The sequence below is a fragment of the Microcaecilia unicolor genome, chromosome 14 (genome assembly GCF_901765095.1).
Source record: "Microcaecilia unicolor chromosome 14, aMicUni1.1, whole genome shotgun sequence".
In the NCBI taxonomy this organism is placed as follows: domain Eukaryota; kingdom Metazoa; phylum Chordata; class Amphibia; order Gymnophiona; family Siphonopidae; genus Microcaecilia; species Microcaecilia unicolor.
The window spans coordinates 40368167-40388557 of record NC_044044.1 but is presented as its reverse complement, the minus strand read 5'-3'; the positions used below and the strand labels follow the sequence as shown (position 1 = coordinate 40388557).

The 20391-nt window shown below is 48.7% G+C and overlaps 1 protein-coding gene across 1 annotated transcript; it reads left to right on the top strand.

The window, feature by feature from the left end:
- The first annotated feature begins 214 nt into the window (after window positions 1–214).
- ANXA9 (annexin A9) lies at window positions 215–20089 on the top strand. The gene is given in 13 exon segments (XM_030187034.1): window positions 215–333; window positions 1330–1394; window positions 1497–1593; window positions 2334–2428; window positions 5541–5654; window positions 7017–7107; window positions 11430–11509; window positions 11618–11680; window positions 13228–13321; window positions 13488–13583; window positions 15022–15080; window positions 18104–18226; window positions 19568–20089. Coding segments are annotated over 12 exon segments (1020 nt in total). The 5' UTR covers window positions 215–333; window positions 1330–1346; the 3' UTR covers window positions 19628–20089.
- Window positions 20090–20391: the final 302 nt, after the last annotated feature.

The window sequence follows — 20391 nt, the reverse complement described above, 5'->3', positions numbered from 1 at the left end:
TCCAACCCTGAGCTGGGCAGAACAGCAAATAATCCCACCGAGGAAGGGATGGGGAGGTAGGCGAGAGGAGAGGAGGGAAAAGGGGATGTGGCTGGAGCAGGTAGGTACCATAGTGTTCCTGTTAGGAAGGGGGCAGGGCTCAGGCTTCTGATACTATTTTAATACTGTCAGTAGGGAAGTCAGCTGATCAGCTGTTTTTCCAGGTAGCCCTTCCCCCTTTTGATTAGTGCATTATAGACAAAACACACGGATGCACAGACAGACGCACACGTGTTCGCACAGGCAGGGGGAAGAATTCATCGCATGCTGACCCGGGCTCATCTCAGGCAGGGGGTAAGTGCAGCCACAAGGCGAAGTTGGGGAGAATGTCTCCAGATCATGTCAGGAATGAACCTCATTCCTAAATCTGGGTATGTCAGGTGTCATGTCAGTCTCTTCAAGTGTACTGTCGTGAAAATATTTGCGTTGTGCCAAGGAAATTGTCCTTCTGGGGCAATGTTGATGGTCTCTGCATCTTTGGGTAACACAGTAGTACATTGTACATTAGCTTCGGAGGTTCATATATATCTGTATCGTTAGCTTTTCTGCTGCAGTGGATTCATGAATAGGCTACGATAGGTTGAATATTGCAATGGAGTGATGCTACAGTGCATTGAATGTGTTGTTGCCGTGACTGTAATGCTTTCTGTGGTTACACACCGATACCATCAGTCTGGTTCGTGCATGCAAACCTCACCACAAAATGTAACTTGGTGTTTACACAAGAACAGCATAAACCAGTTCAGCTTGCTGAAAGCTGACAGTGCAGGTGACATGTGGATCTGGGCAGAAGAAAAGGAGGGGGGGGGGATTCGGGAAAGTGGAACAAGGGGGTACCAGACAGCAGAAGAAGGCAGGCATGTTCCATCTAGTCTGTTTAGCAAGGGGGCTAGACGTGCCTGCTGCTCTGGGCAGAACAAAAGGAAGGAGCTCCGGGGGGGGGGGGGGTTACCAGGAAAAGGGGAAGTGGGGGCTTAGGAAACGTAGGGAGTTTGGGGAATGTAGCAGACATGTTGTATCTGGGGGTATCACAAAAGATGCAGCTGCCAGGCTTTCCATGACTATTGAATTAGATTCAGGGTGGTGAAAGCAGGACTACAAATCCCTACATGCACTGGGCAAAGCAAGTTCTGGTCCAGCTGGAAAAGGAGTATGTTAGGACTCTGGCACTACTGCTTTGTGCTAAGCAGAGGATTCCTAAGCATATGACTCTGCTGCTGTATGTGGGAGAAGAAAGCCCGGAATTTGGAAAGGGTCAGATTCATCCTTGTGCTCTTGTCTCTTTCTCAGATCTCTGAGGCAGAAGAATGTCTCTGGCCCAGGAAATCCTCAGTAAACTGTACCTGGCTGACCAGGTGAGTGACAGACTGAGCTTTCTTATTCCTAAGGGCGTTTCCTAGACTGATATCGAAACTGTGGCTATCTCTGGCTTTGTGATTTTGTTTAAATTTCAACAGTGTGCCATCTGGGGAACGCTGGGCACCATTAGGCCACACCCGTGCTTCGATGTGGAGAATGATGTGGAAATACTCAGCACAGCAATGGCCAGTAAAGGTACGTGGACCCTCTAATCTATAAACATAATCTTCCTGCAGCTCCACCAGCCTGGGTCTCGAGGGGGCAAGAGGCAGCCAGTGGTTTCTTTGCTGCCTGAAAACAGGCATCTGGCAATATGTTTGTCCTTTTGGGCAAGTGAGCCATGACCAGGCTTGATAACCTGTCTTGTTTTTCCCATGCTCTAGCTTCAACACCAAGTCGGTGGTGATCAATCAGTGATTAATACCAACCACATGTTCTAGCCCTGCTCTCCCACCCTCCAATCCCATTCCACATTCAACAATACTGTGCCCAGTGTTTCATGCATATCACTTGCCCAGAGACAGCCTGAATTGGTCAAGTTGCACCTTTGGACTTCTGCTCCAAGAGAAATAAGAATTACAAGTCCAGAAGCCAAGAGTGTAACACCCTAGCTTTGTTCGGAGATCATTAACAATGACAGAGAATTAAGAAAGTTCCTGCACCCCTAGGTCCAAAGCTGGCTCACCTGAATCTGTGGACTTGGGACATCTTACAATCTGCTGTATGGTCACTATGCCTTCACACGCTTTGACTGTATCTTAGAGATTCCCAGGATTAATATACTGCTACTGAACAAAGGCAACACCGAGTCCCAGAATGCTTTGGGCTAGGACTCAATGAAAAAGCTGGTGAGAATTGTCATAGGTGGCTAGAGGTATGACGATAACAGAAAACGGCCCTGAGATGCTCATGCCAGTCCCTTGTGCCCTTAACAGGTGTTCGGAAGGACATTATCCTGGACATTGTGACAGGCCGCGCCAATGCCCAGAGGCAACACCTCATTAAATGGTTTTCGACCACTACCGAACAGGTACAGGGACAAGTGGGGGTGGGGAAGGGGAGAAGGGGGAAGGGTGTGAAAAGAGAATTGGGGGATAGGGGTGTCTGCTGCTGGTCACACTGGTTTTCTTTAAGCCTCAGCTTATTTTGGGTCCTCCTATTTTGTTCAATTAGGAGGGTCCCAGAATTTTAGGTTTGCAGAAGAACAGGTCTATTGAGTATGAAGGGGGATCATAGACTCTTCCAGGGCCAATAGCTGCTAGTTATCTCTTCACATCGCATGTTCAAATGATCCAAACCAGACTGGCATAAGGTTCAGTAGCAGAGCTGTCATGGAGAGGATCTTGATTCATCTTCCTTGCCTTGCTCAGGGATGTTGCAGAGGAAGTACACACAGCCCCAGGAAGGATGGAGCTTTGGCCATTCCTCAGTGCTGACCAGGTTCAGGGTACATGTGTACCAGGCTCTTCAGACAGCTGCAGTGTGTGGCCAAAGGTTGACACTTTAATGGCTGGGCCACGTGTGAGACTAGGGGAAAACCTAGTGAGGTCTGAAACATGGCTCCAGGTCCATAAGAGTAGCCTGTTGGGCTTCTGCTTTACTGTCTCCCCCATCTATCCCACTTAATCTGTTAAATGCTAATATTTCTCCTGTATCTTTCTTTGATTCTAGGCTTGCTTTTGATCAAGAGGTTTCACAAGAAGGGTTTCTACTGGATTCATCGTATCCATTCTGTCAAAGCTTTCCTAGATTTCGCTGCTCTCCATACACTTATTCACGCCTTTGTCGTCGCAAGGATTGATTATCGCAACTCTGTCTATTGCAGTATTTTGGGTTATCTCCGTCATCTTCAGACACTTGATAATTCTACTGCTCGTTTTCTTTGTAATGCTAGACGTTGGGACCACGTTTCTTGACGTTCCTTCTCATTTGCCCTGGTTACCTATCCATTTCAGATGTTGGTTCAAGGCACTTCATCTTGGTTTCCCCGTCTTCCCTTGCTTCTGTCTCCATTCCTTACACTCCCTTCGATCTCTGGACTCGCACCTGTTAGTTCTTCCTTCACCTAAGAATGCTCACTACGAATCGACCTGGAGTTCAGCTTATTATTTTTTTACCTCCCTCACTTTGGAATAGACTCCCTCCTTACCTTGGTTCAAATTCAAATCTTTATTGAAAGCTATTTTGAGCAAGCTTTTGGACACTCATTAAACCTCCCTCCTAGGAGAACTGGTGGGTCTGCATTGTACCAATAATCAGATTATATATTTGTTTATACATGGGTTTTTTTTTGGGGGGGGGTAGGGTAATTTGGGTTCTTGTGTGATAATTGGTATTGCCTGTTTTCTGTCTTATTTTGATTTTTATTTGCGTTCTTTTCTGATGTTTTAATGATTGTATTTAATTTGATTGTATGTCATCTTGACCTGTTCTCAGATTTGGTGGGATATCAAATTTGAAATAAACATGAATATACTGCAGCACAATAAAGGCCAGATCCAGGTGAGCTGAAAGTCTAAACTGCCAGGAAAGAAAATGATCCAAACCAGTATAAAAAGGTACATTTATTCAAAAATTCCCAGATCTGTAGAGAACTTGTGAGTTGGGAGAGAAACGGCCATACTGGGACAGACCAAAGGTCCATCAAGCCCAGCATCCTGTTTCCAACAGTGGCCAATCCAGGTCACAAATACCTGGCAAGATCCCAAAAATGTACAAAACATTTTATGCTGCTTATCCTAGAAATAAGCAGTGGATTTTCCCCAAGTCCATTTTAATAATAGCTTATGGACTTTTCTTTTAGGAAGCTAGCCAAACCTTTTTTAAACCCCACTAAGCTAACTGCTTTTACTACATTCTCTGGCAACGAATTCCAGAGTTTAATTACACATTGAGTGAAGAGAACTTTTCTCCAATTCATTTTAAGTTTCCTACATTGTAGCATGATTACTTGCCCCCTAATCCTAGTATTTTTGGAAAGAGTAAACATTGTTTTATAGACCTCTATCATGTCTCCCCTCAGCCATCTCTTCTCCAAGCCAAAGAGCCCTAGCTGCTTTAGCCTTTCCTCATAGGGAAGTCATCCCATCCCCTTTATCATTTTCGTCACCCTTCTCTGTATCTTTTCTAATTCCACTGTTTTTTGAGATGCAGTGACCAGAATTGAACACAATATTCAAGGTGCGGTCACACCATGGAGCGATACAAAGGCATTATAACATCCTCATTTTTGTTTTCCACTCCTTTCCTAATAATACCTAACATTCTATTTGCTTTCTTAGCCGCAGCAGCACACTGAGAAGAAGGTTTCAACGTATCATCAACGACGACACCTAGATCCCTTTCTTGGTCCGTGACTCCTAACGTGGAACCTTACATGACGTAGCTATAATTCGGGTTCCTCTTTCCCACATGCATCACTTTGCACTTGCTCACATTAAACGTCATCTGCCATTTAGACGCCCAGTCTCCCAGTCTCGTAAGGTTCTCTTGTAATTTTTCACAATCCTCCCGCGATTTAATGACTTTGAATAACTTTGTGTCATCAGCAGATGAATCAGATCCTCTTCACTTTATTTCACAGCTGTCACACTCCTTGCCTTTAGCGTATGCTTTGGAGAGCAGGGATTTGAAAAACCCTCCAAATGCAGGAGAGTGATTAAAGATTTATTTCTGAGCTGAGACCCACTGCCAGTGATGATCCTAGGTCGGGTGCCACCCGGTGTGGATCGCCGATACGCACCCCCCCCCCCCCAAGGTGCATTCTTGGCTGCTGGGAGCAGCCGCGTGGCTCTTGGCTCCGCTGGCTGCTCCCTCTGCCCTGGAACAGGAAGTAACCTATTCCGGGGCAGAGGGAGCAGGGAAACAGCGGAGCTGACAGGCGCACGGCTGCTCTCTGCACCCCTTCAGCAGCGTGCACCTGGGGCGGACCGCCCTCACCGACCCGCCCTTGGTACACTGCTGCCCACTGCTTTTGCTAGCAAGTTGGGTCCAGTTGAGGTTTAAGGTCCTGAAAGGATGAAAATGCCAGAACAGTCCTAGTATGCCACAGGGTTAAGAAAAATACAACACTGGGGAGACAAGAGATGAGGTGCTGGTTTAAGAAATACATTCTCTCTTTCTTGGTGGGGTCATACGCACAGGATTTAGTGAAAGCCCTTGAAGGAGCTCTTTCCGGGAACCTGGAGAAGATCATTTTGGGACTCCTGAAACCACCAGCTCAGTACGATGCACATGAGCTAAAAGCGGCCATGAAGGTAAGCAGACCTAAATGCCACTGAGACATTCAGGGGGCTCTGGCAGTAAATACTTGCTAATTCTACTACTACTACTACTACTTATCATTTCTATAGTGCTACTAGACGTACGCAGCGCTGTACACTTGAACATGAAGACAGAGCTTACAATCTAATTAAGACAGACAAACAGGACAAATAAGAGATAAGGACAAAGAGTAGCAAGATTCCAGAATCCCAAAGAGTAGCAAGATTCCAGAATCCCAAAGAGTACCGAGATTCTGGAATCCCAAACACTACTACTACTTATCATTTCTAAAGCGCTACTAGATGTACGCAGCGCTGTACACTTGAACATGAAGAGACAGTCCCTGCTCGACAGAGCTTACAATCTAATTAGGCCAGACAAACAGGACAAACAAGAGATAAGGGAATATTAAAGTGAGGATGATAAAATAAGGGTTCTGAACAAGTGAGTAAGGGTTAGGAGTTAAAAGCAGCATCAAAAAGGTGGGCTTTTAGCTTAGATTTGAAGACGACCAGAGATGGAGCTTGACGTACCGGCTCAGGAAGTCTATTCCAGGCATTTGGTGCAGCAAGATAAAAGGAACGGAGTCTGGAGTTAGCGGTGGAGTCTGGAGTTAGCAGTGGAGGAGAAGGGAATAACAACATTCCATGTAGAATCTCCAATAGTAGCAACATTCCATGTAGAATCTGAAATAGGCTGGGATTCTGGAATCTTGCTATTCTTTGGGGTTCTACATGGAATGTTGCTACTCTTTGAGATTGTGCATGGAATCTTGTTAATGGAACTTGATATACTATACTACCTTTCTGTGGGTTTTGCAACTATTCAAAGCACTTTACATATATTCAGGTACTTATTTTGTACCAGGGGCAATGGAGGGTTAAGTGACTTGCCCAGAGTCACAATGAGCTGCAGTGGAAATTGAACTCAGTTCCCCAGGATCAAAGTCCACTGTACTAACCACTAGGCTACTCCTCCACTCCAAGGATTTAAAGGGGGGGGGGGGCTTGGAGGAATGCAGTTAAGAGACTCCCGGATCACCGGGCGGAGGGGAGGGAGAGGAGTGAAGTTTTCATGCCCACCCAAAATTGGGTGTCTCGCTACATAGAGGCACCTCGATGCCAACTTACACTAGCATTTTGTAAAGGAATCTTGGTGCCAAGATACAGTTGTAGAAATGTCGCTCGCAGTGCTTGAGGTGCTAAGTTGTAGAATTGGCCCCTTGTGTTATGTCACAGTTGCCCATCCATCAATCCTTTACTCTCTGGCTAGTGCCAGCCACCCTTGTGCATTTTGGTCTTCTGCGTGGTGCCACTCAGTCAGCATTTTCTTTCCGGTGTCCCTTCCCTTTGCAGGGTCTCGGCACTGATGAAGACACATTGGTTGAAATTCTCACCACCAGATCCAACCAACAGCTTCGAGAAACCGGAACCTTTTACAGAGAAGGTAAGAGACTGCGGTGTAAAAATCATAACCCCCTATACTCCGTCTGCTGCTATGTCAATCATCCATCCACACATCAGTACATCTTTGTCACATAATCATCCTACATCTATTCATCTAAACATACATGTCATCCATACATCTGTCCGTACACTGACATTCCTTGCGATTTTGGGCAACTCCCTTTATCATCCTGTGCCTCAGTTACCCACTTGGATTGGAAGCCTGCTGGGGCAAGGATATGTCATACCTAAAAAATGTATATTTGCCTTAATCCAAACTATACGAAGGTAGCCTCAAAATAGAAAATGCTATTGTTATTGGAGTACAAGGGTGGCCTAGTGATTAGAGCGGCAGGCCGAGAACCAGGGAAGCCAGGGTTGAAATCTTGCTTCCCCCCACTGCAAGTCACATCACTCTCCATTGCCTCAGGTAGGGGATAAACATAAAGGAATCCTGTGCAGAAGGAATGGATCCTCAGAAGCTTAGCCGAGATTGGGAGGCGGGGCTGGTGTTTGGGTGGTGGGGCTAGTTCTGGGCAAGACTTCTACGGTCTGTGTCCTGAAAATGGCAGATACAAATCAAGGTAAGGTATACACAAGAAGTAGCACATATGAGTTTATCTTGTTGGGCAGACTAGATGGACCGTGCAGGTCTTTTTCTGCCGTCATCTACTATGTTACTATGTCTGTTTAAGAAAAGGTTTTCTTTCATTTTATGTCTGTGAAGAAAATATTTTATTTATTTATTTATTTATTTAATTTATTTATTGCATTTGTATCCCACATTATCCCACCTCTTTGCAAGCTTTGAGTAGTGTGCTACTTGAATGTAGCTCAGCCTCAGAGAAGCAAATCATTAAATCCTGCCAAAGCTCAAATTGCTTCAAACGTTTATCTGTCCATTCACACAGCTTTTCCTCCATCTGCACCCCAAGTTTTTCATAAGTACATCTGTTCATTCAATCATATATCTCACTATTAAAACATAACAATGAACCAACTGTCTTGCTGGTCAGACCAAGGGTCAATCAAGGCCACCATCCTATCTTGGACAATTGCCATTCCAGCTCATTAGGAGATGGTTCTGACTTCAGTTAGAAGTCATGTCACGCTGTCCACAGCATATGCCGCCAGAGGGCTTCTGTTTTCATTGGCTCCACACCCTCAAGGTTTATTTCCCCAAAGGTCTCTCACCCTAATCTGGCTTGTGTCCAAATTTCAAAGGGCTCCACCCTTGTCTCTGGATGAAGCTGAGCTGGGATTTGCTTTTCTTCAGATACTGAGTCACCTAACAATGTTCTCTCTCATTTTTGCTGGACCATGTGGTAGAGGAGCATCTGGAACTGGTGGGTGGCTATATGTGAGCTGAGCATAGCGCTCTGGAGGGTCCCTCTTGCTGATGGAGTCCAGGGTCCTGGAGTCCTTTCCTGGTGGAGCAGAGGAGCTAGTGCATGACGTCCTGTGTCACTTGAGAGCCGAGGTGACAACAATGGACTTGCGGGGTAATTGGCTCTTGTCGAAACCTGGTGTGTTCACCTGATATTTGAGTTCCAGTCTTTTGGATGTTGGCAGACCCGAGAAGGGTGTTCACCATATCCTGTCCTTGCAGTCCAGTAGTGTTTTGCATACAGGGACCGCAATCAAGTGGTATGGGTGACTCCAGGCATTGGAGGAGCCTGTGCTGGCCGCTGGATGGGTCCATCATCTTGTCGGTGGGTGGAGAGCTTCTGGAGGAATTTGGGGTAGGCTAGGTCCTCCTGGTGCATCGTGGAGGGTTACTCTGTGTTATCCTCTGTAGCGGTGCTGGGTCGTGTCCATGGTGAGGAGGGGTTGTTTTGTAGCTCCCGAGGAAGCTGGATTCAGAGTCACTGCAGTCTTCCTCCTGATGTTCTTTAGCTGGTTCACTCCTGGCCACGTTCTCTGTGTCCTGTTCCATGGTGGGAGGCTGTGGCAAGTTTTGTTGATGAGCGAGGAATTGTGTGAGGAGCTGTAGTAGTAGTTGTTCTGCTGGTCCGCGTTGGTGTGGGTTGTAGCTGGTGGTAGCCCTTGGTGGGACTGGGAGGTGGATGAGGCGCTGTGTTTTGGGGACTGCAGGATGTGCGAGGAGCAGCTTGATGGTTGTCTGGGGTCGTGGACGTCGTGTCACTTGGGTGATGGGGAGGCTGAAGGTGAGCTGGCAGTGGAGTGACTGTGGCTGTTGGACTCTCCCCGGTGTCCATGTCTCTGGTGTCTGCATGTGGAGGCAGAGTGGGAGGAGGAATTTTGCCTCCCTCCTGTGCCCACGGTCCTGGTGGCTCCTGTGGTGTTTGTGTCTCCTCCTGTCCTTCTCTGCCTGGTATACTGCGTGCTGTAGTGCCCCAGGGTTCCCCTCCCCAGAGGTCTAGTCATGGTCGTGACGTCAGCACCGACGTCAGTGCTGACAAGAAGGGCAAGCCCTGGGTGCTGTTCTCCTGATGTGGAATGGGCGGCGCTGAATCGATCGTGGATTGGCTACAGGAGCTGTCCCTCATGTGTGACGGGGCCTGGAGAAGAAGTGTGGCTGTGAGCGCACTGGTAGCGAGGCCCTGAAGAGAGGAGGGTATTCCAACAATAGTGGGGATGCTAGTGAGGCCCCTGAACCTGGGGAATCAGTTCGGTGGAGGCGGGGCTGATTGCCAGGCCCAGGGGTATAGCGGGGAGACTTGCTTGGCTGCTTCCTTGAGCCACGGGGAGGGTCGCAACACTTGGAAGAGGCGTGCTGGAGGCGAGTCCTGTATCGCTGCTCTCTGATGGGGCGTTGAAGGGCAGTAGCACATGTTGTCTGACTCGCAGCGGTTCGGGGGGATGTATCGCCATTGGTGACCTGGTCAGTAGCTCCAGTCTTCCCCTCATCTTTAGGTGCTCCTGGAGGGTGCATTTCCTTTGCTTGCATGCGCGTGGAGACATGCGGGCACAGTGCAAGCAGGGCTGTGTTTTGTGGGATGACCCCAAGCATCGGACACACACCGTGTGGGCCCAGAGTGCTGATCTTTTTGTTGCAGCCTGGGCACCTCTTAAAACCAGTTTTCTTTTTCTCTGGCATGATTTAAGGTAAGCTGGATTTCTTCGTTAGTAGAAGTGGACTGCTAAGGAAAAGCAAACGACCCTTGGGAACGGCAGCAATCGTAAACTGGAGAAGGAGAAGTACCTGGACGTTCCTAGCTATAGGGGAGGGGGGAACACTACACGTGTTCAGAGGGTTGGAAAAAAAAACCCAACCCTCTGAGCTATTGGAGAACTTTTTCCATCCAATGGGAGCCGTTGGATGACGTCACCTACCTGTCCTAGGAGGAAGTCTTTGTTCACAAGAAAGAAAACCAGCAAATACTTTGTGCACATAATTGCTAGACATGTGTGCTGACTTTGCGATCCGTGTGCACGGACACGTATGCACAGTTTAGAGCAGGGGTTCTCAACCCAGTCCTCAGGACATACCTAGCCAGTCAGGTTTTCAAGATATCCACAACGAATATACTAAGATAAATTTACATGCACTACCTCCATTCTATGCAAATTTGTCTCATGCATATTCATCGTGGATATCCTGAAAACCTGACTGGCTAGGTGTGTCCCGAAGACTTGAGTTAAGAACCCCTGGCTTCAGTGGCGTAGCTATGGGTGGGCACAGGCCCACCCAATCTTAGCTCAGGCCCACCCAGCTGCTCTCTTCCCCATCTGCACTCCAGTCTCTGAACCCCTTCCCTCACCGGTGTTGGTACAAGGCATCCTCAGCGCCTGCAGCGATTCATTCTTCCTGATTGCACCTGCCCCGCAGGCTTCCATCTGCCGCATTCCACCAGACAGGAAACAGACAATGACATCGGCAAGGGCGGGACATGGCAGATGGAAGCCTGCAGGGCTGGCGCAAGCAACGAGAATCGCTGCAGATACCGAGGACGCCTGTACCAACATCGGGGAGGGACGGAGTTCAGAGACAGAAGCGCAGATGCCTGGATGCCACAGAGAAGAGGGAGAAGACGTGGGGTAGGTGAAAACCCCCCCTCGTATCTTAAAAAATATTTCCAGGAAGATATTTGTGGTGTGTGGTTGGGGGGGGGGGGGGGGCACATACGCGAGGAAGGGTCCATCCAATTTACCTCTGGGTCCATCCAAAATATCGAGTCTCTCTTAGAGGGGAACACTGTCACCTCCTCATAGGAGTTCATAAGTCTCCTGCTTGTCCACTTCTTCCCTCCAATGAACTTCCCTTCCTCCAACCAAATCCCCTTCTTGAGAGATGTGAGCAGGCCACTTACGGTTCCAGGTCACTGACTTGCCTTTTTTTTCACACCTTCCCTTCTGCAGATTTTAAAGCAGACCTGGACAAGGATGTTACAGCCGAAACAAGTGGCCACTTCCAGGAGCTTCTTCTCACCCTACTGAAGGTAGAGCTTTCTTTCCCTTGCTCAGCCCGTTGGGGTTTCGAGTGCATCGCCCCTAACTCCCTTTCATTTCCTTCAGTTGGTAAACCATTACTTTTCCTGTTTCCACAGGGCAAACGTGAAAGAGACTCAGTGATCATTGACTATGCACTGATCATGCATGATGCCAAGTGAGTTCCCTCACCACTCATCCTACACAGGCAGGAAACCCCAGCATCTGTGTGTTGGGGAGGGGGGGAAGGGAACTAGGTAGGAGAGGGGTGCTTTGGAAATCTGGAGCCTACATCCCACTCTTGCAGACAAGGGTAATTCTGCTTCCTCACTCTGGCACAACACCCCCTCTCCCCACCCCCGCAAAAATAGCCCAGATCTCTTCCACAACCTGGAACCACCTCTCCCCCCACCCCCGAAAAATAACCCAGATCTCTTCCACAACCTGGAACCTCCTCTCCCTCCACCCCCAAAAAACAGCCCAGATCTCTTCCACAACCTGGAATTCTCCCTCCACCCCCAAAAAATAGCCCAGATACACAACCTGGAACCTCTCCCTCCACCCCCCAAAAATAGCCCAGATCTCTTCCACAACCTGGAACCCCCTCTCCCCCCACCCATGAAAAATAACCCAGATCTCTTCCACAACCTGGAACCCCCTCTCCCCCCACCCATGAAAAATAACCCAGATCTCTTCCACAACCTGGAATCCCCTTCTCCCTCCCAACAGATTCCAGGCCACGGCACATGATAAAGTACTTGTAGATAATGTTCAAGCCCCAAGGAGCTCAGAAGATGTTTTATTGGAGTAGAAGCAGACAGAAAATCAGGCCTGGGCAGTGTCTAGAAGGGTGTTATGTTTCTAAAACAGCAACAAACCACCACCGGGAATTGTAATTATAAAGTCAGGGTATGGGGAAAGAGAGGTTATGACATCAGATGGGATGAAGCAAGAGCTGTAGCCTTGCGGTGACATTTTCAGGAGGACCCACAATCCTGTTTCTAGACAGAGGATCAGCAGTGAAACTTTCCATCCCCTACAGCCTGTTGCTCAGTTCCAGGAGGGAGATTTTAAGCCGGTCCTGATTTCTAATGTTCCCACCCTTGCACATTTTGGGATCTGCAGCATTGATTTCAATGGGTAGAATTGGGGGTCTACAGAGACCTCACTGTTTTAGGATGTAAATTCAAAACCCAGATTGGCCAAAACGTTCTCCTCCTTGGAACTGGGTAACTTGGTAGCTTGGTAGCCTTGGTCCCCCCTTTCAGCTGCTGTTTCCACTCAGGGGAAACCGCGTGCCAGGCCCTGGTTACACAGCCTTACTGAGGTTACGTGAGGAAGACCCACCAGCTTAGCCTGGAGAAAATGTACCTACAGCAGAGCTGTCAAGTCACCCAGTTCCAGGCTGGAGCTTTTACGGCCAGCCCTGGTTTTCCACTTACATCCCAATGCAGTTTGGGATTTGTGGTGCCTGATCCTGCCTGTTGAAATCTGGAGGGACTGAAAGCTCTAGCTAGTTGGGAAAAAAACAAAACCCCTGGGTACAAATAGGCCTGGTGCGAACTGTCCTTGAAAACCATGTGGCGCAGCAGACAGGCCACTGGAAAGCACCTTTTCCCCTTGCTTGCTTGGCCATAGTCTTCTGGCGGACAGATTCCAGCCTGGATGAGCTTCTAACCCATAAAGCTTGCAACAGCTGATCATACTAACCCTTGTGATTCTGCTGCAGGTCTTAAGCGATACAGGAATGAAGAAGAGTGGCCCAAATGTTCGCAGGTGGATTAGCATTCTGTCCGAACGCAGCATGGACCACCTCAGAAGAGGCAAGTGATGGTCAACCAAGTAGGTCATTCTTATACACCAGGGAAATGCTCGGAGCCTCTGTTAGCCACCTTGCTAATAGGGGAAGGGGGGGGGGGGTCAGAGAAATAACCTGTACCCAAGCCTAATTACCTTTACTAACACCCTCCTTTTGTTTCTCTTTGACAGTTTTTGAGCAGTACAAGAAAATCAACTCCTCAGAGGTGGAGGACAGCATCCAAAAATACTTCAAAGGAGACTTTGAGAGGGCTTTGCTGTCCTTAGGTAAGTGCTCCTGGGTCATTGTGAGCTTACCTCGTCTCCTCTCGCAAGAGCATCCGGCAACAGAAAGAAGCCAATTTCGGAACTCAAAGAAGCAGGGGTAAAGGGAGAAGTGGCCACAAGCTACCCACGTTGGGGGGTACAGGAAGAAGTGGCCACAAGCTACCCACGTTGGGGGGTACAGGAAGAAGTGGCCACAAGCTACCAAACATTGGGATATAGGGAGAAGTGGCCACAAGCTACCCACGTTGGGGTATAGGGAGAAGTGGCCACAAGCTACCCACGTTGGGGTACAGGGAGAAGTGGCCACAAGCTACCAAACATTGGGGTATAGGGAGAAGTGGCCACAAGCTACCCACATTGGGGTACAGGAAGACGTGGCCACAAGCTACCAAACATTGGGGTATAGGGAGAAGTGGCCACAAGCTACCCACATTGGGGTACAGGAAGACGTGGCCACAAGCTACCAAACTTTGGGATATAGGGAAAGGTGGCCACAAGCTACCCACGTTGGGGTACAGGAAGAAGTGGCCACAAGCTACCCACGTTGGGGTATAGGGAGAAGTGGCCACAAGCTACCAAACATTGGGGTATAGGGAGAAGTGGCCACAAGCTACCAAACATTGGGGTACAGGGAGAAGTGGCCACAAGCTACCAAACATTGGGGTATAGGGAGAAGTGGCCACAAGCTACCCACATTGGGGTACAGGAAGACGTGGCCACAAGCTACCCACATTGGGGTACAGGAAGAAGTGGCCACAAGCTACCAAACATTGGGGTACAGGGAGAAGTGGCCACAAGCTACCCACGTTGGGGGGTACAGGAAGAAGTGGCCACAAGCTACCCACGTTGGGGGGTACAGGAAGAAGTGGCCACAAGCTACCAAACATTGGGGTACAGGGAGAAGTGGCCACAAGCTACCCACGTTGGGGGGTACAGGAAGAAGTGGCCACAAGCTACCCACGTTGGGGGGTACAGGAAGAAGTGGCCACAAGCTACCAAACATTGGGATATAGGGAGAAGTGGCCACAAGCTACCCACGTTGGGGTACAGGAAGAAGTGGCCACAAGCTACCAAACATTGGGGTACAGGGAGAAGTGGCCACAAGCTACCCAACGTTGAGGTGCAAATCACTAAAGTTATTTCAATTCATAGGCCTCTCGTTCTGAAAAATATCAACAACCTTTACATAGACACAAAAAGGGTATGAATTACCACAACTTCGTTTTGTGTCTGGTACCCTGCCTTTCCCTTTAAAAGTACCCAGAGATTAAAGCATATTCGCTACTCATGACACACCACGTTCACAGACTCAGCAGCGTGTTTAATGTCATTTGCCATGGGTTGTGCAGACCTTTGCCATCTGGCTGAGGCAGCAGGACCGACTCTTTGTGTCTGCCTCTGGAGATGTAGTTAAACGTCCTGTGCTTTTTTGTTTCAGTGTCGGTCATCAGAAACACCCCGCTGTATTTTGCTGACAAGCTGCACAGTGCCATGAAGGTCAGTAATGACACAGGACACCCTGTCAGGTGCTGGAGAAAAGCACCAAGAGAAAATGTTCAATACAGAAAGAGCAGCTCTACAGGCAGCAAAATAATAGACAGGGATGTGCCTATGTCCCTTAGCGTTTTGTCATGTTTGCTTCCTTTTATAATGCCACAGATTCCACTTGATTTTGGGCTTTCCCTTTACCCTCTTTCAGTGGCGTAGCAGGGGGGCTGCCACCTGGGGTGGGGCGGTTCGCCGTTGCACCCCCCCCCCCCCCCCCCGGGTGCATCACGATGACACCCCCCCCCCTCAGCGCATCGACACCCCCCCGACCAGCTCCCGCACCCTACCTTTAAAAAGAATATCGGAATCCAAGGCGCAGCGCCTGCCCTGCACGTAAAAGAAATGTGGACCGTCGGCCCTTCCCTCGCTCTATCTGTCCCGCCCTTGCGGAAATAGGAAGTTGCATCAGCGGAGGGCGGGACAGATAGAGCGAGGGAAGGCCCGACGGTCCACATTTCTTTTACGTGCAGAGCAGGCGCGAGGCGCTGCACCTCGAATTCCGATATTCTTTTTAAAGGTAGGGTGCGGGAGCTGGTCGGGGGGGGGTGTCGATGCGCCGAGGAGGGGGAGCTGGCAGGGAGCCCCCCCCCTGAGCTGACACCCGGGGCGGACTGCCCCTCCCGCCCCCCCTTGCTACGCCACTGCCCTCTTTGCAACTAAAGATCCCGACTGTGCCTTAAGAGAAGATTATCTTGATCACCCTTTCAATGCTGAGAGGGGGGGGGGGGGGGGCATTTACCAGGGAGATAGTGAAGAACTTGAAGACTTGTGAAAAGGTTCAGCCTTTATTTATCCCATTCCACAAAATCCGACTTGTTTAGCAACAACTGTTGTAAAGACCCAGACATGGCACCTTCAGGTCATCCAGTCAGCAAGGAGGCATCTGGAGTGATGAGGACAGCTGGGCCGAAGGTCAAATCCCACCATTGCATCCTGGGAGCATGGGGACGTCGCTCCAGCCTCCATGGAGTGGTAGTAAGAACAGCTTAAGCTTGGATTTGGAAAGGAATATTCAGAAACACAATAAATTCAGCAGCTGTTGGTTGGAAGTTTAATTAAGCACAGAGCAGAATGAAAGGGTGGCATGGAGGGGTCTCCCCATGTGTTTTCTCATTTCCATCCATGGTTGCATCAGCTCTAGAGGCGATTTTCCCAAATGCTGTTGTGTGGGGGGAATAGAACAGAAACAGAGAGCTAAAGGCGGTTAGCTTAGCAGGGTTTTAAAAAAGGTTTGGCAGGCTTCCTAAAGGAAAAGTCCATAGACCATTATTAAAATGACTTGGGGAAAATCCACAGCTTATTTCTAGGATAAGCAGCATAAAATGTATTGAATCTGGATTGGCCACTGTTGGAAACAGGATGCTGGGCTTGATGGACCTTTGGTCTGTCCCAGTGTGGCAATACTTATGCACTTAAAAATGAAGGCAGATGAAGACCATATGGCCTATCCAGTATGCCCACCAATGCCATCTACTATTCCTTCGTCTCCCTTAGAGATCCCATTGTACTTATCCCAAGCTTTTCTCCACCACTTCCACCAGGAGCCCATTCCACAAATTCACTCCCTTTTCCATGAAGAAGTATTTCCTTAGATTATTCCTGTATCTGTCCCCCTTTCACCTTCATCCTATGCCCCCTCATTTCAGAGCTTCCTTTCAACCGAGACTCTCCTCCGGTGCATTTATACCACAGAGGTATTTAAACATCGCTCTGAGAACTCGCCAGAGGTCTTGGGTACAATTAGAGGCAGAGCTGCCAAGCAACTTAAGCTTTTAGAGGGATTTTTTGAAGTCAGGCCCAGTTGTTCTGAGGATCTCTTCTCTTTTCCTGCTGCTTTCTGCTGCTGAGTTCAAAGGGAAGAAACAGGGACTATAAATCCCAAGGTGCACCTGAGCAGTGGTGTAGCAGGGGGAGGCTGCCGGGCGGGGCGGTTCGCCGTTGCACCCCCCCCCCCCCCGGGTGCAGCACGATGACTCCCCCCGAACAGCTCCCGCACCCTACCTTTAAAAAGAATATCGGGAGGCCTGCCCTGCACGTAAAAGAAATGTGGACTGTCGGGCCTTCTCTCGCTCTGTCTGTCCCGCCCTTGCGGAAATAGGAAGTTGCGTCAGCAGAGGGCGGGACAGATACTACTACTACTACTACTTAACATTTCTAAAGCGCTGCTAGGGTTACGCAGCGCTGTACAATTTAACATAAAAGGACAGGCCCTGCTCAAAGAGCTTACAATCTAAAGGAGAGAGCGAGGGAAGACCCGACGGTCCACATTTCTTTTACGGGCAGGCGCTGCGCCTCGCCTCCCGATATTCTTTTTAAAGGTAGGGTGCGGGAGCTGGTTTGGGGGGGGGGGGTGTCGATTCGCTGAGGGGGGGGGGAGCTGGCAGGGAGCTGACACCCGGGGCGGACCGCCCCTCCCGCCCCCCCTTGCTACGTCAAGAACCAAACCTGCAGGATGGGGGGGCACAAGGGACAGGCTAAGACCATTCCTGCTTTAACAACAAGCACAGTAAGACTCATAGTTCCACTTCCTTTGAGAAACACAATCACCTTCAACTCCAAAAATACAAAAGAGGTTGAGAAGAGGAAAGAGAAAAAAAATAGGATTGGGTCAACTTCTCCCTAAAGGCACCTGGCAGCCCCCTCTTGCCTGCTAAACTAGGTTATTCAGTGTGTAAAACTGGAAAAAAAAAATCACATAAATGTGTTTGTTTTAATTCAGGGATAGAAAGGGCTTTAGTGAGCCTGGACACAATAGCCTGTTGTTGCTCTTAAGCGTCAGAGGCCTCTGCTGGCAGGAGAGCAGAATTGCAACTTAAGACATTTTTCCTTCTGCCGGGAAGGGGTGGAGACTGCAGGCTACTCTCTACTGGCACAGCAAAGGGCAGAGGATTGCGCTATTTCTCTGGCTGAATTCCTAAACTGGAGAGATAACACTGTTTATTTGGTATTCATGGTCTTTTCTGTCTCCACAGGGGATGGGAACCGATGAGAAAACCCTGACGCGAATTCTGATCTCTCGCAGCGAGACAGACCTTCTTTGTATCCGCGTGGAGTTCAAAAAGAAATACGGCAAATCCCTATACTCCTCCCTTCAGGTCAGCCTCTGTCACGCCTCATGCTCAGACCTCGTTCAGACAGGAAAAGGGGGGGAAACACGAAGGGCCAAAAGCCTGGATTTGTCAGATCAGTCCTGGTTTCACAGCCCACCACAGCTATCCAGTATCATAAGAGGTGCAGTTTTAAAGAAGGCTGTGCTTATAGGAACCCTCCCCATCCACCCACCTGCCCTCACAGCATTTGGGATCTGGAACCCTCCCCATCCACCTGCCTCTCACAGCACTCAGGATCACGGATCAGGGGAACCCTCTCTCCTAGCCCTCAGGATCTAGAACCTTCCCATCTGCCTGCCCCTCTCATACCATTCGGGATTGCAGAATCCAGAATGTTTCAAACAGGAGCATAACGCCCATAGAATAGCTCCAGCACTGGCCCGTGTCACCCTTCATCAGGGGGCAGAAGGAACCACAATCTCTGTGATGGCGGCTGTCCCCCAGGGAGGGCTTTGTTTCTCAAGCAGCAATATCTCTCTCCACATGGGTTACTTTAGCACAGGTCCAAAACCGCCAACATAGGAATGTCAAACAGCCTTCCAAAACAAATCCAAGAGGAGAAACAAAAGTCGACCTTTTTTCAAAAATCAAGTTAAAGAAGGACTTGACCCACCGCAGGAGTCTAAGCGTCTTGGTAATGCACTGAAAATACTATTGGCTATTAATTCAAATCTTTTGTATTCTGCTCAGCCAGAAGGAGCAACATTGAGCTTGATCGGGCGGTCAAAGATGTATATACATTTCTTCTTCTTGCTGCAAGACCCAATACAATTTTAGTGAAATTACCTGCAATAATTTTACAGAGGTCTGACCAAGCAGCATAAAACATGTATTTTATTTATTGGGATTTATTAACCACCTTTATGAAGAGATGCCAAGTCCTGGTTTAACTTGATGTTCAAATCAAGGATGACTTTGGCGTCTCCTCTTGGATTTGTTTTGAAAGGTTGGTTGACATCCCTACTTTGGTGTTTTAGGGCATGGGCTTGTGTGGAGGGGTTGTCTTCCTTTTTCTTAGCATAGACCATGATAGGATCGTCTCAGCCTCTCAGGGTCCCTGCTCATGTTTAACTCAGCATACGGAGTGTGTTAAGATGTAAGATATAGGGGCACGTTGGGGTGGCTTGAAAGCTACAATTGTATAGGATCACAAGAGTGATTTACATCCGCCCACCCACTTATAAAGCTCTCTGCGACTGGGATGGAGATGATCTTAAGCATGTTTCTAGTGGTACCTGATTGTAGCTGAATAACTGGCTTAACATTTTTATCCAGCTTCAGGATGCATTTCTGACCAGTGTAGTCACCCAACATTTCTCATTTCAGACCGAGCTGAAAGGGGAATATCGGTCAGCGCTGCTTGCTCTTTGTCGGGCTGAAGATTAAGAAACAGAGTGGCTCCCTTCCCTTCAACCCTTGGCTCCATGACCTGTGAAGAAGCAATAACTTGGGGTCAAGAGGAGGAGGAGGAGGATATACTCCCATGACTGAGAAACCGTAAAATTCTATCCTTATCCACTAGACGGGGCTCCACCACCCCTTTTCAATGGAACGTCAATGGACAGAACTCAAGCCATGACCAAAACCAACAGGCCCATCTTGTGAGGGGAAAAGGGCTGGAATGAGCGTCTGGATAAAGTTTTTGGGGAAAAAAAAAAACCCAGCAGACTGGTGTTTTCTGTCTGGCTATGGCTACAGTCCACAACATTGCAGTCGGCACCAAGACTGGAAAGCAAGGACACGGTTGGCTGAAAGCAGACCGTTACTGGAAAGGGAAGCTCTTTGATTTCCTGATGAGCAACTGTTGCAGACAATATAGAGTTGAGCAATTAAATACATTTAAAGTAAGCATCTGTATCACTAAAACAGCAGTAGTGTGACCCAACTAGCGTTGGAGATTGGATACTGATAACGTCACCCACCCAATGCTAGGTTTTTAGGGATTAAGGCACTTCTGCTAGTGCATTTGAAAACATGGCCAAAACCTTCAGCCTAAGTGTGCAATGCTAGTCTACACATGTCTTCCTGCTCCTTGAAAATGCCACAGCTGAGCTTACCGATCATGGCTACGTCTCAGACAAGATAGGTCACATTGGGTTACAGATAGATGAAGGGCTCCTGCCCCCTTCACCCTTGCTAACAGCCCCGTT